This window comes from Anas acuta, chromosome 1 (assembly GCF_963932015.1).
Source record: "Anas acuta chromosome 1, bAnaAcu1.1, whole genome shotgun sequence".
Lineage (NCBI taxonomy): Eukaryota > Metazoa > Chordata > Aves > Anseriformes > Anatidae > Anas > Anas acuta.
The window spans coordinates 193,746,997-193,764,835 of record NC_088979.1 but is presented as its reverse complement, the minus strand read 5'-3'; the positions used below and the strand labels follow the sequence as shown (position 1 = coordinate 193,764,835).

Genomic DNA, 17,839 nt, shown 5'->3' with positions numbered 1-17,839 from the left:
AACTGGGGAAAAAAAAAAAAAAGTTGCTTTTTATTGTCACAGAAACTGCTGCTGTCCCATTCCACCAGAACAGGCAGAACAGGTATTGATAAATGCTTTTCCAAGGGCCAGACAGATTCAATTCTTTTTCATGCAGAGCACAAAAGTATCTGGTTCAACTTTTATCATTTAATGCATCCCAAACAATTTTTATTTATTTATTTATTTATTTATTTATTTATTTATTTATTTGCACCAGGATCATCCATAAAGATGGTTTCACATACCAGGAACGCATGGAGTTCAGACCTGTCATTTACAGTAACGCAGTGCAGTCTATCCTGTCTATCGTGAAAGCAATGACTAAGTTAGGGATCAATTATGAAAACCCAGCTAGAATTGTGAGTATGATGTTCTTTCTCTTGAAATAGGTATTTATATATATATATATATATATATGTAGTAGTAGAGACTAATAGAACAAAGTAAGACTTCAGTATTTGCTTTATGATAGTAAAAACTAAGTACTGTTTGGGGTTTTGGGTTATAGATGTGATAAGATACCCTCACTTATTTTCATTTTCTAAAGACTGACACCTGCGGTCTAAACTTTGCATAAGCTGTCATTTACTCTACTACAAAAGAAATGTTCAAGTCTTATGTTAAAAAAAAAAAAAACAAAAACATAAGAAATAGTAAAAAAAATTCTTTTCTTGGCTGCTTAGTCATTTATTCAATGGTATTAGAAATGTGATAAAAATTTCCCTTTTAAGAATAAATCTTGGGGCTCAGCCATTTAAGGAAGGGTCATATAGATGTGTTTGGAATATTTCAGTTTTATCTTGCTCGTGGGTCAGAGATCTCATAGTACAGAAGGAATACTGCAGAGAAGTGGAGTTTGACCTTCCTGGCGTGGGTAACTGTCCTACACACAAGTGTTAAGAGCAGCACTTCTCTTTTTACAACTTCATTAAGCAGCTCATAACACTGATTCCAGCACCTTGCAAACTTTACCAAGAGGCTGGAGAAGAGAAGAAGAGGCTGAGGGGAGGCCGCTTGCGGGGAGTGGAGAGGCAGACACTGAGCTCTGCTCTTGGGGACAGTAACAGGACCCAAGGGAGCTGGGGCTGAGGAGGGTCAGGCTAGGTAATAGGGAAATGTTCTGCACCAAGAGGTGGTTAGGCAATGGAACAGGCTCCCCAGGGCATTAGTAACAGCACTGAGACTGCCAGAGCTCAAGAAGCATTTGGAGAGTGCTCTCAGACACATGGTCTGATTTTTGGGTGGTGCTGTGTGGAGCCAGGAGTTGGACTTTTATGGTCCTTCCAAATCAGGTTATCCCATGATTTTATGATTCCATGAAATAAGATTAAAGCAGTCATCAGCAAGCAGTTTTTTATCAGAAGTTTAATCAGGAAGACTAAATAATTGAGGAAACTCAGTCCCTTCTTTTGTGCCCAAAAGCAAAGACACATTTGAGAGATGCCATACTTCTCCTCAGTACGTATGTTCCAAATCAGGAAATTTTTGGCTTCATTTGACAGGTAAACTGACAGTGCCTGCTCATTTACAGTAAGAAGACCTGAAATCTTCTGGTAATCATGCAGAATTTTCAGGGAAATAATTAAAGGGAAAACGCATATCTTTTTCTCAATGGGTTGATTTGCTTGTAATTCAGATCTTGCTGAGAATTTCTCAAAGGCCCATCAGAATACCGGTTGGTTCCAGTTTTGGCAAATTCTCCATATTCCCTAAGGGTTCATCTTAGAGGGAATTATAGCTACTTATCTGAAATCAGATCTCCTTCTTACAGAAGACTATATCTCATTCCATTGATATGCAATACTTTGATCTAAAAAACGATAAATGCTTCAGAGGTTACTAAAGGACATACAGTCAGCTGACAAAATAAAAACTAAATATTTCTTCCTGCCTTCTTTTAAGAGTCCATGTCCACTAATCATGCAAACAAATGTAAAAGTGCCCAAAAACACCACACAGAAAACAGGCTCATATGAACATGATGCAGCTTGGCTCTGTCTCAGTTGCAATAGGCACACATACTGAGTAAGGATCCATGCCCCAGTCTGCACAGCCTAAGACAGCTGAACCTTGCAGAACCTAGCCAGCTAGTTCTGGCTCATCCATCAGTATCTACTGCCAGGTCCAGACTCTGTTTGCCACTTATACTTGAGATATGTTCTGCTCATGTCCCAGTAGTTCAGCTTATTTTCCCAGCCTTACCAAACTTTCTGAGAAATTTATATATATTCACTCATCATTCTCCCATAGGGATATACCCACAAAATACAAAAGTAGGGAATACAAGCATAGCAACCTAATTTATTTAGCCACAGGCACTATAAAATCACCAGAAAAGTACAGTTTGGAAGGGATCTCCTGAGGTTATTCTGCTCCATTCTCCTGATAAAATCAGGACCAAATAAATTGTTATTCTGGGTTGTTCCAGTCAAGTTTCAATATCTCAAAGGATGAAGATTTCTTCACATGATCGCCTCTCTGGGCCCTGCTCCAGAGTTTGAAATGCTTCACAGAATTTCACAAGGTTCCTTTGTGTTCATATTTCCTGCCTGCCTGCTTCCCCCTCCTGTGTGTCCAGTGCCTCCAATTTTGTATTTTCCACAAAATTTCTGAGAGTTCATTCCAACCCACCATCCAGGTCCTAAACAAAGAAAGGGCCCAAGTATCAGCTCCTGAGGCAAACCACTACTAAATTGCTACAAGTTGGATGCAGTACTGATGATAACCATCTTTTGAGCCCTAAGATCTAATGAATTAGCCAATGAGATGATAAGATCTAACAAATCACCAATGTTATTGCCCACTTACTCAGTTCAATGTGGTTATAAAAGTATTGTGGGCAAAAATGTCAAAGGCCTTGCTAAAGCCAAGATACATACCATCCTCTACTTCCCCTCTTCTTCACAAACTAAATTTCACTGTAGAAGGCAATCAAGACAGTTGTGCGAAATTCGCTCTTGGTAAAACCATGCTGGCTGTTCCGAACCACTGTGTCTAAGATGATATCAAAGACATAAGTGACTGAAAAGCAAGATAACTTCTTTGGTTTCATATGAGGCAAGTGCTTGATCAGAGTCCTTAGATTCATCCAGGCCTTACTTCAACCTCTTTTTTCCAAGATTTTTTTTTTTTTACTCAGAAAAAATAAATAGTTACAGAGATTAATATTAACTACTTTTTATTAATCTATAAAACTTCTTATCCAGTGTCCAAGCTGAGAATTTCCTGGAACTGGAGAGGCCATTGTTTCAGGAGTTGACCATGGGACAGCTTCTCAGAAATAAACGTATACCAACTATTGACCACTCCTAAAGGATGACTGCTGTAATCCACTGCTGTGTGGTTACCAATGTGAAAAAGTTTTGGGTTTTTGTTTGTTTGCTTGCTTGTTTTGTTTTGTTTTGTTTTTCTCCTTTGCATTCATTTACTTTAACAAAGTTGAAATAAGAAGGAACACTGCAAGCAGGTTATAAAACTTCTTCCAAAAATCTATGCCAGTTTCATAGAAATTTTGTTCAAGTAATTTCACAGCTTGAGGAACTAGGAATTGAAATCTTTTGTTAAGTAGCACTTTTTATTTCTCAGCATCATATACAATCAAATGTAGAAAACTGCAGGTATGTTAAGTTTACCACTGAAAGCACAGGAAGACCACACTTCCATTGACACTGGAAGAATAGGCCTCTAGGAATACAGTCAAACACACCTGTATAAAATATTTGCAGTGCCTACCTTCTTCCCCCCCCCATGATCACAGAGCAACCTGGATGAGAGTTTTAAAGAATCTTCAAATTTCAATTGCATTTGTTAAACATAGCCCCTGCTTCCAAAAAAAAAAAAAAAAAAAAAAAAAAAAAAAAAAAAAAGTTAGTTTACATTTTCTGTAAAATCATGAGCCATACATAAGTTTGAGTTGTTTTGGTATGAAGCTTTACTTCAGCTGGACTGAGTTCTGGTCCAGAATTAGCTGCCTAAAGTCAATGAGGCATAGACTGGGCTTATCTTGGTCCTTGAAAGCAGTGAGTTTATCCATGTTCCATGATTGCCTATAAGTACTACTCAGCGATTCTAAAAGTGCCTAAGCATGCAGTTTTGAACAGCACCTGATCTGAGGAGAGAGGTTTCACTGTTTCTGTTTTTGTTTTGTTTTGTTTTGTTTCCCCTAGTGTGCCATTGCAATCTGTTTTTAGCATTATAATCATAATGTCTAAATATCAGAGACAAACAAGATTTTATCTAAACCAGGGCTATGATAAACTCTGCTATCTTCCATTTTTACGTAAAGAACAATATTTACAGTTGCCACCTTTTGCATAATAGCCCATAATTACCAATAAACATTTACTGGCAGGCTCTGAGCTTAAGTCATCATACACTACTCAACCAACAAATACAGCACTGTAGAAGAACAGTTATACTCATTAAATGATATGTGATATCGTTAAGGAGAATACTTTCCAACCCTTATCTTGAAGCTGAACAAATGTGCGCCCTGGAGTCTAATGATGAGCATACACAAGACATCATGAGTCAGGTCTGCTGAACACAGCAGTGACATATATTGTGGGTTTTGTTTGTTTGTTGGTTGGTTTTAATGTATAGTGACAACTGCACTGCTCTCTGTTTTCCTTCAAACAAATGTAAGCCTCTATTTCCCCCCATTTTCCTCTCCACTCCAACTTAATTCCACAAATATTTTAGAAAACCTACAGTATTTTACTTTGATCAGTCTCTGACTTGCACAAGGTTTCCAGAAACTGCAATTTCTAATGAAACATAAAGATATACAACATTTCTAAAAAAAATTGTTACAAAATATTGTGAAGATGTCTTCTACTTTTGAATAAAACAGATTCCCTGCCAAAACAGGGTCTGTTAGAATTAATTTCTACTTTTGCAACTATTGACTGGAATTCTACTTATATGGCTAGGAAGGAATTATATTCGATAATTACTCACTGCTGTGACAGTGTATCAAATGACCCTATTTTAATCATGCACTTTATTTACAGTGCATTCCTAAGCCAGTAACCACAGAAAAGAAATATTTTTAATCTAATAAATTACTTGAAGTCTTTTGCAAAAATGAAGAAATTAGAGAATAATACATATTAAAATATTTGGTATTTGTTTAAATTACTTGTTTCTTCTTCCCTAGGGGAAAGAAAGAAAGATAAAATAAAAGAAAAAAAAATCAGACAGGAAATACATTCATTGCTTATATTCATTTTGCTCAGTGTGCTCTAGAGCTAGAAAACTCTTCTTCCAAATATATTCAAACTCTTATTTAGCTACATATTTCTACATTAATTTAGTCATAATATGTTCACTCTTGTTAATTTAGTTGTTAATAGTTTGCTATTCTCTTTCTTACAATACAAGCCTTCCTTCAGAGTTGGAATTTTTGTGAATACCTATGGTAAAATGAAACTGGATGAACTCTTGTATGAATGAGAAAGAACAATTAAAAAAAAAAAAAGTCCATGTGATACCTGTGCTTACATGCACAGTACATCTCCATGGAAAATATTGTGAAAATAAGAAACTTCTCTGCCATTGTAATTCATTGTAAACCAAGTACATCTTCAAGCTGGGGTACAGTGTGTTTGCATTACATTTACTGAAATTTCTCTTTAGGAAGATGAAAAGAAACTCTGTGCCATGGCAACAAATCTGGAGGATGGTGACATGACTTCTGAACTGGTGGAACTCATCAAACGACTGTGGAATGATGGTGGAATCCAGGCATGTTTTGCAAGAGCATCAGAGTACGAGCTCAATGACTCGGCAGCCTAGTAAGTGAGGGTGTAGAACATTTAGCTAGTAACAGACAGCATAGGAAGCCTTGTAACAAGAACTCTTCGTCACATGTAGAGCAATCTATGAAAATTGCTCATCAACCTGAAAAAGGACAAGACCTTTTGTTAATCTGTTAATAATATATTAGAAATATTTAACCGAGGAATTCAAACAAAAACAAATAACAACTTAAAAAAAAAAAAAGCTATCGCTATGATCTCTAGGTAATTATAAGATTGGCAAAATGAGGGGGAAAAGTGAATTGAAACAACTAGGTTTTACCTGAAGTTGTACTTTGAATGTGTAGATTTCAAGCTGCTCAAATATACTTTCCAGTGAAAACTATGAAAGGTTTCCTCTAAACTTGCCAGACTGCATGCATTCGTGTTCCCTAGGCCATTACCATCTCAGCATACATCTTAGTCATCAGTACCACAGATGCTCTCCAGCCTGATGGCCCCAGTTCTCTTTCTGTGGCCCGAGAGGTGGCAGACATAAGAGGAGACTAGTGCTGCTCAATTTTGACTTCAAGAAGGGTCAGGATCCTGATGTGGATGGAGTCAGTTATCCCTTATGTAGTCAGATGGTCACACGTTGATGTAGTCAGTTAGCTTAGATTTTTCAGCAGTCAATGTTTTCATAGCTTTTACAGATGTTCTTGCAGACCACCACAGGCCCTGAGTGGTCCTGTTCTGCCATTTTCTCCCTAAGGACATACAAGACCAAGAAGTGAGGTGTCATCTGGGTCTGAGTCTTCCTGGAGTGTACAAGTTTGACCAGAACCTGGGGAAGAAGGTCTGAGTTTTCCTGGAATGCACAAGTCCTGGACCTGGGGGAGGGGGGTGGTTTCCAGCTCATGTCCATTGACCTTGGAAGATTGCACTCTTACCAAGATCTGCAGTTTGAGCCTTTGCTGCTGCTGCAGCTCCTCCTACTGGTTAAGGCTACATGCACAAGGAAGCCGCACAAGGTGTACGGTGCCACCTCCATCCAGCAGATAAAAAGCATGATTACAGGCCAGAAGCTAGGCAAACTGAACTTATTACTAACTCACCAATTTTAGATAGAAGGGACATATCATGATTTATTTTTTTTTCATCTCATCTTATCTTCAGACACTTTCAGCAAGATACCTAAACACAGAAAATATTGTCTGTGATTCATGCCTTATTTGGCATCACTTTATAGTAGCCTTGTATTTTGATTGGAATAACTGATGGAAGTACAGAGCAATCTTCTGTTTCTTTTCATATTCTTCTGATAGGTTGCACTGCATAGGTTGCCAGCATTAAAAGTCCATACCAAGTCAGTAAAAGGAAAATCATTTCTTGAAATAATAACAATAACAATGGAGAAAAAAAAATACAGAAAAGGAAACTTATTCCCTGTTTACCATTCTAGTAGTGTGCACTGTGTCTGGTAGATTAGGTTTTGCTGCCTAAAAATAAGATAGGATGGTCTAAGGAAATTCCCTAACAGTGCAATGAACTGTGTTATGTTTTAACCTGTGAGAGATATGAACCTCAAGGGATTCAGTATATACTGTAAAGGTGCCAGTAATTATTTATTGCCAGAGCTACTTTAAAAACAACAAAGTGATATGCTTTGCCTCTGCTTGAACACTTCTGAAAATCCTTCAACTCATTTATCTTCATTTTTAGGTACCTAACGGTACCTAAAAGCTTTAGATATGTTTTTGAAAATCTAGCCTTTGGCTCTGAACCATTAAAATCAACTTAAGTTGAGTTCTTGATGCTAGGCTCCTAATGATCAGTTTAATCAACCATCTAACACTACATTTTAAATTGTTTAAAACCAAAAGCCTGTTTCTCAGCCCTTGTAAATCAGTACCTACACAGAATATTGATTACTACTGTGTAAACTCTGACTTTCTAAGGTTATCTTCTCTGAGTCTTTTCTTTATTCATTTATGTTAATAACTCCAGGGTTGTTAGAATAATAACTTAGTGGGACCTCAGATAGGTTGAAGCTTCTGGTTTTGATTAAAAAATATGTATTTTTTAAAAAATATCATATACCATACTCTTGTAAACTTATAAATGTGAATGGAAAATAGCCTTGAATGTGAAATCCTCCAAACTCATGCCCTCGCTTTCACTTGGAAAGCAAGATATCTTTACAACAGAATATTGTTATATGCTGCAATAATTTCTAGTCAACCTGCTTTGAAGATGCAGGGGTTCTTCCCTTGTGGTGATAATTTCCATTTTTCCGTTTACTGAAGTAAAATAGACAAAAACATTTACTGTTATCATGGTTTCTTAACCTCCATGAGGAAAATACGGATTTTCCTGAACTCACTTCTGTGAAAGATGTTTACAATATATAACTAAATTAATTATATTTCCATATACAAGCAAAATGAGGGGGAAGGAAGGAAGGAAGGAAGGAAGGAAGGAAGGAAGGAAGGAAGGAAGGAAGGAAGGAAGGAAGGAAGGAAGGAAGGAAGGAAGGAAGGAAGGAAGGAAGGAAGGAAGGAAGGAAGGAAGGAAGGAAGGAAGGGAGTTGGACTTGATGATCCTTAAGGGTCCCTTCCAACTCAGGATATTCTATGATTCTATGATTCTAAGGAAGGAAGGAAGGAAGGAAGGAAGGAAGGAAGGAAGGAAGGAAGGAAGGAAGGAAGGAAGGAAGGAAATGATCTAGATTTTGGATCTAGATTATATAAACCCCAATTTTAAGTGTGTGATTTACAGAGAATATTTGAAAATGGCTCAATAGAAATGCATTAGTGACTACATCATGTTCAGCTAACCTTTTGAATACATCAGTCAGCATTTCTTATTATTCTCTGTAGTTACCTGAATGATTTGGATAGGTTAGCAATGCCTGACTACATACCCAGTGAGCAAGACGTTTTGCACTCCCGAGTGAAAACAACTGGGATTATCGAGACTCAGTTTTCCTTCAAGGACTTGAACTTCAGGTAAGAAAGATGTATTTGACAAGTTTGTGTAGTTTTAGCTTTTTTAAGTATTTTCAATGGCATTGATCTATTATAATATTGCTAATCCTATTGTGATATTCCTGAATCCACTCTTATTTAATAATTTGTAAGAGGCAAAAAACAAGTCATTTTAGTATCAGTGCTCCAACTCTAGGTATATAATGGACTGTTATTAAGAGATCTCAGAATATCAGTTTCTAAAAGGACATTTTACATATGTAAGTGTCTAAAAAGCATGATTTGTATGCTGCCATTTGAATAATTGTTTGTGACATTTCTGAAATTTGCCTACTTAAATGTCCTTAACAGCATGCAAAACATTTGATGACTACTAATTTGTATGCACTGCACTCTCAACCTTTCACTTTCTTCCTTTGGGAACAGAAATAACTGCTGTTAACATTGGAATTTGTTAGTGTTGGGAAAAAAAAAAAAAAAGTGTCTCATTGTCTCATGGGAAATTATAGTATTAACATGCATGCCTTCATGCTCGTTTAAGATAAAAAGCAAAATGTTCAGAAAAAAGTATTGAAAATAATGTCTCTAAGAAATTTACCGAAAGTAATTGGCACTTTCATATACTCAAAATTTGGTTATGCTTGGTGAACAAACTGAAAACATAATTCTGCATTAAAATGTATTTGAATTAATTATGATCATTTCAGTGTTCAATGAGACCATTTTTCTCTGTTGATTGAATGCTATTTAATTCTTCATTTAAGGCTGCAGTACATGCAGTGCATATTGAGGAATGCAGTCTGGACAAAAAAAAAATAGAGATAGATTTAGGAAGCATTAAGATTACAATATTTTTCAGAGCTCTTACTTCTTCCTCATGTAGCAATTAAGTATCTCCCGAACTATTTACCCTAGCACACAGATGTTCTGATTCAACTGAGATTATATATACAAATAAGATTCTGAAGAAGATGCCCAACAAAGAAATTATCACCCCCCAAAATATTCTGATCACTCCTGAAAATTAGAGTAATAGAATCATAGAATATTCCCAGTTGGAAGAGACCTACAAGGATCATCAAGTTCAACTCCTGACTCCACACAGGAACATCCAAAAGTCAAACCCTATGTCTGATAGCACTGTCCAAACACATCTTGAACTCTGTCAGGCTTGGTGATATTACCCCTTCCCTGTTCCAGTGTCTGACCACCCTACCAGTAAAGAACCTTTTCCTAATTCAGCACATATCTACAAATGCTATAGTGCAATGCCATACACATACTGTTCTTTTTCTCTGACTAATATATTTCAGATAGCTTTGTACACTGGAAATCTGAGCACCTTTACATTTACGACCTTTTATTTATGAAAAAATAAAAACTAAGTCAGGATGGAGAAGGAAATTATCACAGTGCAAATACTCTCAGATATGAATGCAATCAGTTGTAATATTAAAATATTAGAGTTGTGTGTCTGAATGAAATGCAGCCTAACTGAAACTAAAGTTACCTGAGTGTCTGTAAACAGGAGAGGGGATCCTAAGGACATTGAAAAGACATACACACACAAAAGACTGTGTTTAGCCTCTGTTATGCATCACAGTAGTGTTCTGTGAGTAAATTCATTAGTGGTTTTAGGCAATTAAATAATATGAGGTAAAGTCACTACAAAACAGTCTGAGAGTTTTGAGCTGTTATAAGGATGCAAAGCAGCAATAAATCCATCTTAACCAGCCAGTTACTGCTACTTTGCATTGCCAGAGCAATGCAGAACAGCTGGGGGATCCTGATGACTCTGCGTTTACCTTGATAAGTACCATAGAAACATCTACAAAGAGAGGAACGCTTCCACATTCAGAGTGAGTTTTGGTTGATGTGCTTAAGTGAGGCTTGGGGTCACAAACCAAATGCAAATAAAAAGAAATCATGAACAGATGCTTCATTTACTAAACACTCCTCCCTCTTCTAACTGAATGAGGAAGAAAAAAAAAAAAAGAAAAAACATAATTTGTAACTGTGAATTAAAAGTCTGAATATTCCAATACTGCTCCAGGGAAATTAATTGTAGTTCCACGGGCAACATGTCTTGTTATTTGCTATCTTCTTAGTCATGACTTTGCTGTTTTGACATAAACTGGCTTTCTTGTGCTCTTCAGTTTATTTCACTAATTGATTTTGATTTCTAAAGATGAGAACATGCTGGAATATATTTATTTATTTATTTATTTATTTATTTATTTATTTTTAAAGAAGTCTGGTCTCCATAGATCCTCTCCTGCATTGAAGAGCTAGTAAAGGTCTCACTGAAAATCAGGCAAACTTCATTTCAGCCTTCAGGTCTCCCTATATGTATCATTAGGACAAATGAATACAAAACTAGCCCCCTACTCATGTCTAGATTTCCCAAGAGTAGTGCTGGGAAAATACAGTTTTCAAGACTAACTTTGTATGTCTTTGCAAAAGAAAAAGATAATATTAGAAATACACTGATCACAGCATGACTTCAGCTTTGCATACACTGATTCTGGGCTGACAAGAGAAGAGCTAAACGAGGTAAGTTTAGTACAACAAAAACTGCCCATAAGCATTGCTGGTCTTGATCTTGTCCTATTTTAACTTCCTTCTCATGAATAGTCACAGGGTCATATGTTAAAAATGTGCAGGAAATTAATACAGATTCGTACAAATTATGTGTGTTTGTGAAACTGAAAGACAGACTACATTTTGAAGCTTTCTTTTTTTCCCATGTCTCTGATTTTGGAGGTATACACTGCAAATCAAGGAAGACACAAGTCAGGTGACTTTTGGGCACTAACCACAGCCAAAAGTCAAAATGCTTTTTTCATACTGACCTTGCTCTTCAGTAAGCCTGCTGAACTCAGGGAAGATATGCTTGGAAGAATGCCATTACTGTTAAGAAAATCTTGTTTCACAACAGCTTCTTGGTTTCATTTCTTCTAAGCAGGATGAAAAATGTTAAACAATGAACTGTTTCAGTCAACTTCATTGATGATGATGAAGAAAATAGGATCTATATATTGAAAAAATGATGTTTCAGTAATAAATTTTGCCCAGTTTACTACTGACTTGCTTTTCTCATATTGAATCCCAATATTTTCATTGCTAAAAAAAAAAATAAAAATTGTCTTTAATTTTCAGATGCTGCAAGAGATACATCCACAGTGTAAGACCAAACTCATTTTCTTAAAGGAAGGGAGAGTGCAAGCAAGGATTAGGTTTTAGAGTTTAAGTTCAACAAAATGCAGCACAGGGAAAAGTCATGCACACAAGGAAATAGAAACAATTGACTTCTAACATGTTCTTTTTCCTTCCTAATGCACTTGAAAAATGTTTATTTTGTACATTTTATGTCAAAAAAATAGGGAAGAGAAAGATCTATCTGTTATTGTTGTAAAACTGTAAATGGGAATTTTAAAACCTAGTCCTAAGAACAATGGTGATTTTGACAGAAGGTCCATCTGTGGTAGGCACTAAACTGTATTATACTGAAGGTCCAAACATCAGTTTGGACCTTCAGTATAATACAGTTGGCTTTGGATGCCTTGTAAAAAGTCCATAAAAAGTTCATATGTCTTTACCTACAGGCAGTAATTTCTGCCACAAGCTGAAAGAAAATAATGTAGACAATGACTGCCCTTCATTTTCCTCTCTACATGTACAAATGAACAGATTTATGTCCCCCAGGAATTACTGCTCAAACAGCAACTAAACGAGACAGACAGGGCAGAGACCCACACACAGAAACATGAGTTGCTAGTTATATAGCTAGTTAAATGATCAAATTACAAAAATCAATAGATGACTAAATACTACAATGAATATATACTAAATACTACACCAGCCACTCAAACACAAGTGGTGGATCAAATAGAATAGATCATATTGGACTGGCTTCCAAACATATGCCTTATGTGGTAAATGCATCATTTCACCACAAGCAATACTATAAAGTAATACATAATTATGGTTGTGTGGAGCTTTTGTCAATGTTTCATGTATGAATTCTCTCTTCCAAAAATCACCTGCAGGACTAAGTCTTGCCCTCAGGTCATGTGAAGAGCTTGCTCAAAAAGAAGGGCCACCTGAAAATACTGAAAATATCTCCTTTATGCAGATATTTAAGCCTTTACATTTCATTCTATGTTCACTATAAAGCTTTAAGTAATATATAGTTCTCCTTGACCTGATGGGTCAAGGAAATAGACCAATAACTGGAAAAGCTGGATGTTTTATTGTCATCCCTCTCTAGTTGCAGTCTGCACATTAACAGCATGACTACATTCTTATTAGTTTGTACTTTACATTGTACTTATGTTATTTTTTTCTGCAAAGGATGTTTGATGTGGGTGGACAGCGATCAGAGAGAAAAAAGTGGATTCACTGCTTTGAGGGAGTTACTTGCATCATATTCTGTGCTGCGCTCAGTGCCTATGACATGGTTCTGGTGGAAGATAAAGAAGTGGTGAGTCAGAAGAAACAAACAATACTTTTTGCTGCTATGGTTGAATGTACTCTCTGATGGCATATCAGAACTATCCCTGTTCCCTGATAACCATTTAAAGGCTATTATGCTCTATGGGTTCCTGGCAGTAGAGAATATTACAGTAAAAATTACTATGGGGGATGAGATTTGTCGGTCTCTTATGTTCACCTTTTGCATCAAAACAGAACAGAATGCATGAAAGCCTTCAGCTGTTCAACAGCATCTGCAACCACAAGTGCTTTGCAACCACTTCCATTGTGCTGTTTCTAAACAAAAAAGACCTCTTTAAAGAGAAAATAACAAAAGTTCATCTGAATATCTGCTTTCCTGAATACAATGGTAAGGCTTTTATTTGTTTGTTTGTTTGTTTGTTGTTTCTATTTTTTTTCCCAGAAGAAAATACATTCAGATGATTAGAGTAGGCCATGCATTAAAGTTTTTTATTCAGGTCACATATATATATATAACCATTTAAATGTCAACCATTGTGTTTAAGCATCTAGCCTTTCTCTCAAAAGACTAGAAAGGGATAGACATTGACAGAATTTGATTCATCTCACCTACTTATGATTCTTAGGTTGGGGATGGCTCTCTCTGGAGATGCTTATTACTCTCCACTGTAAGTAGAGGAATTTGAGACTAGAAATTTCAGATGGATGAAGTCTGGTGTGATAAAACCAGCCCACGTGTCAGTAGGAGAATTGGCTTATCACTCATATACACCATAACTTAATCCCGGTCTTTTTGTTCCCATTTTGAAAACTATTACCATAAAGAAAGTCTGTCTCTTTTTACGTGTCATAGTGGTATCTACTGGCAGCTGTTCCAAGCTGATGCAAGAAAATATATGAAGATATGCCAGAATATGCTCGATTAAAAACAAAAGCTATCCGTTATTTTAGGACTAACCGCATATATTTTTGATAGGGAGTGTCTGAAATGAAACATATTTTAAGTTTCATTATTAGAAGGTAGGTTTTGTGTACTTCCTGACAAACAGCTCCTTCACTCCTTTTTGAAGAACACATCAAGACAGGGACCAAAAATTGTTCAGAACTTCAGTGGGATAATCAAATACTATGTGCTACACTCTGTGGAGCAATACCGCTTTACCTTCAGAGACATATGGGAGCCAAAAGGGCCTCTAAGCAGCAGCCTGCCAGGTGTCCCATCCTTCTACTCTGAGTGCCAGTACCAGTGCTTACTCCAACACTGTTGCTTTAACAAACTACTAACAAAAGGCAGAGAAGCTGTGTAAAGAAATTATAAATGAACATATAAGCATCTGATTTTTGCCCTTCTTTCTTCTTAATTTCTTTATCTCTTCATTTCTGTAATTCCCACCAATTTTGTCTATTATGTAGCTATTCCCTCAGAATTTATGGTCCCTCCTTTTTTTTTTTTTTTTTTTTTTTTTTTTTTTTCTTCCATTTCACTCATTTTCTGCTCTTTCTAAGGGCCTTAATAGTTTCACAGTGTCCTACCTACTTGTGAGCATTTCTCTTCAGAAATTAGTACTTTTCGTTAGGAATAGAAATTTGAATTTGAATGGGCAGTTTAGATACAAACTTTCATATCTAATGCCTGAAAATAATCCCCACCTTCTGCCCCCCTCCCCCCCCCCCCAAAAAAAAAAAAAAAAAAGAAAAAAAAAATGTTTCTTAGCAGCTATGAGGAAGTACATGAGTACAAGTTGTTACATGTCTTCTCGCCTCTTACTGTCATCTCCACTAGGACTAAATACATTTGAAGATGCTGGAAATTACATCAAGCAACAATTCCTAGACTTGAACATAAGGAAAGAAGACAAGGAGATATATTCTCACTTGACATGTGCCACAGACACCCAGAATGTCAAGTTTGTTTTTGATGCGGTCACAGACATAATAATCAAAGAAAATCTGAAAGACTGTGGGCTTTTTTAGCCATTCATTTCCTGACTTGTAGCCTGATTTCAGGTCTGTACCCTTTCTTCTGTACATCTTGCTTGCTGATAGAGAGAAAAATCAGTAGGGAAGAAACAATATCCTTCAGGTTTTCGTTAGCTGTCAATTGAAGCTTTGGGTATAGCATGAGCACTGCAAAACAATACAGACTTTCTATATGTCATAAGAAGACTGAAAAATATATGCCTTCTTCAGAGATGCTAGCCACTGATAAATTCTGCCGGAATCAAAGTGGAAATCCTATTTTACTCATGTATTTTACTCATTTTAAGGTAATCAGCACTTCTCAGAAAACTGGGGGAACCTCAGTATCTTATAACCCCTCCCTGTAGGGGGGTTAAAAGGATAATACAAAACAGAGATTAGATAATTGTCATATCTAAAGCCTTAAAAAAAGCTATACCATCAAAAAAGTAGTATCAGTAGATAATTTCCATTCATTGCTCTTGTGTTTTCATGTTACATTGACAATAAAAACTGTCATTCCATAAGTTTAACAGAAGCAAACACACAGACTTTACTGTCATATGACAAAGAGCAGTGCAAATCTGAATGTCTAATTACACTGTTTTGATAGGAGAGCTGAGGGACACAAATACATGTATAAAAACTGCACATATACAAAATTCATAAATGCTGCTCACCAGTTTAGAGAAAACAAAAATAAACAAACAAATAACAACAGCAATTAAAAAACCCACAGCAGTAGGATGGAGGCAGATGGTAGGTAAGTTTTTGGAATCACTGAGGGACAAAAAAATATTACAGTAACTGTCAGTCTTTGCATATTCTACAAAGGCAAGGTGAAACATTTTTAACAATTAGATATTTGACTTTTTTTTTATGATTATTAATTATCCTACTGCTGAACCTCTTTAGTACCCTGTGATTGCAGTAGTCATCTCCAACAGTGCACAGCATATGTGACCCCCCTGTCCTTGAGGCAAAAACCTATTATTAGGAGTTTGGTGAAGAAATCCATTCTCTATACAAAGACTTTGTTATTGAAGAACTGCTCCCATTACACTTGATTTACTGTGACTATAACAACAGAAAACATTTAGCTATGGTAAACAAAATGCAAGTTCTAAATATATTAAACTGAATTTTAAAATTTGGTCTTGCAGAAACATTCACTTTTGAAATCTGAGAAATGAATTATTTTTTTTTTTTCAGTTTAGTTTTCATTAAATATATTTTGAACTCATTTTCATCATAATCTTGTTATGCTCTGGTTAATCTAATTATAAAAAACACTAGGACAGGCAACTTGGGCACTGAACAACAGAATCCTGCAAGCACTTGACTTAATCAAGGTTATCAGTCTGTGCAGGTCTCCCAGCACAACTTGGAACTTTGTGCTAAATGCTACAAACAGCACAAATCTGGAGGTAAAGCCCCACTGTGAAACCATGTAATGACAACACTGGAAATTGTAGCCCAGTGTCTCACTGAATTTTAAGACTTAAAAACCGTTGCTACTACCTCCTTGTGTGAACAGACTCCCAACATGACTAGTCTTTTTGTCACTGTCCATCTGGAAATCACCTGTTTAAAAAACAAACACTTTTGATTCAGTGGCTTAGTCTTGACAGTAATGAGAATAATTTTGATGGTGTGAAGTCATGGAAGTCCCCAGGTGGATACCAGGGACTGGGACATGTAGTCTTAACTGAATCCCAGCTGAACAGCTAACAGTGGAAAAGTTTACTGCATTCTACCAAGAACATATTTAGCAGTTGATAATAGAGGAAAGCAATTTATGTTGCTATTGGTAAAATTGTATGTGATCTATACGCAGATACGTAAGTAAAGAAAATGTGAAAAAATAGTGAGAGCTTAAGTAAGTCAAAAGTAACAGAAGGCATTATTAGGCCTTGGTTCATGGAGTAGCACCTTGATAAACACTTGCCAGACTAAAGGACTGTCTCTGACCACTTGATTTTGAAAATTGTGTACACAAAACCTTAGCTAGAGTTGTGCAGAGAGCTGAACCAACATGTTGGCTAAAACACAATTTGTACTGGTTAGATTTCTATTACTGCCTGATCTGTAATGCCCCACTTGATTAATTCCTAGTTTATATTGAAAATAATGGAATTCCAATGAAAAGTGTCTGGATTCATTTCCAGCAATAAATCTCATTTAAAATGAATAATTTGAAGTGTGGTGGCATCAACATTAATTTCTGGACGTCTTCGTGGCATAGTAAAGTTCAAGATCTTTAAGAGACAAATTCATAAACAAACACATCTCTGAAACATTTTCTTCAAATACATGCCTTAGAGTTCAGATGGACTTTACACTGTAGCTTGAAAGTTAATACATGTAAAAACTGTATTAGTAATAACTGTATCCTACATCACAGTAGGCTGACCACTGGTAGAAATAAAATACTTAAACATACTAGTGTGAACTCTCTTTTTATATATATATATTATTGCTTATTGAGTTTCTGGAAAGTAAGTGACAGATGAGCATTATACTTTGTGACCCTCCAAGAAAAATTACTGTGGGTAGTGTCACTATAATTCCTGTGCTGAAAGGGCTGGAGGACAGCATAGGGCACGCAGTGAGTGACTTGAGTGCCCCGTTCTGCAGAGAAATCCAGTGGCTGTTCAAATGCCATCATGCAAAAAATCT

At 36.3% G+C, this 17,839-nt stretch overlaps 1 protein-coding gene across 2 annotated transcripts in view; it reads left to right on the top strand.

Annotated features, from left to right (window-relative positions):
- Positions 1 to 17,585, top strand: part of LOC137849848 (guanine nucleotide-binding protein G(t) subunit alpha-3) — a 38,279-nt gene extending 20,694 nt beyond the window's left edge. For both annotated transcript variants that reach the window (XM_068669908.1, XM_068669909.1), the window contains 6 exons: positions 239 to 380; positions 5,659 to 5,816; positions 8,639 to 8,767; positions 13,100 to 13,229; positions 13,436 to 13,589; positions 14,985 to 17,585. In XM_068669908.1, coding sequence (XP_068526009.1) covers positions 239 to 380; positions 5,659 to 5,816; positions 8,639 to 8,767; positions 13,100 to 13,229; positions 13,436 to 13,589; positions 14,985 to 15,175 — 904 coding nt within the window. In that variant the 3' untranslated portion in view covers positions 15,176 to 17,585. The remainder of the gene's footprint in view (positions 1 to 238; positions 381 to 5,658; positions 5,817 to 8,638; positions 8,768 to 13,099; positions 13,230 to 13,435; positions 13,590 to 14,984) is intronic.
- The last annotated feature ends 254 nt before the right edge of the window (positions 17,586 to 17,839 follow it).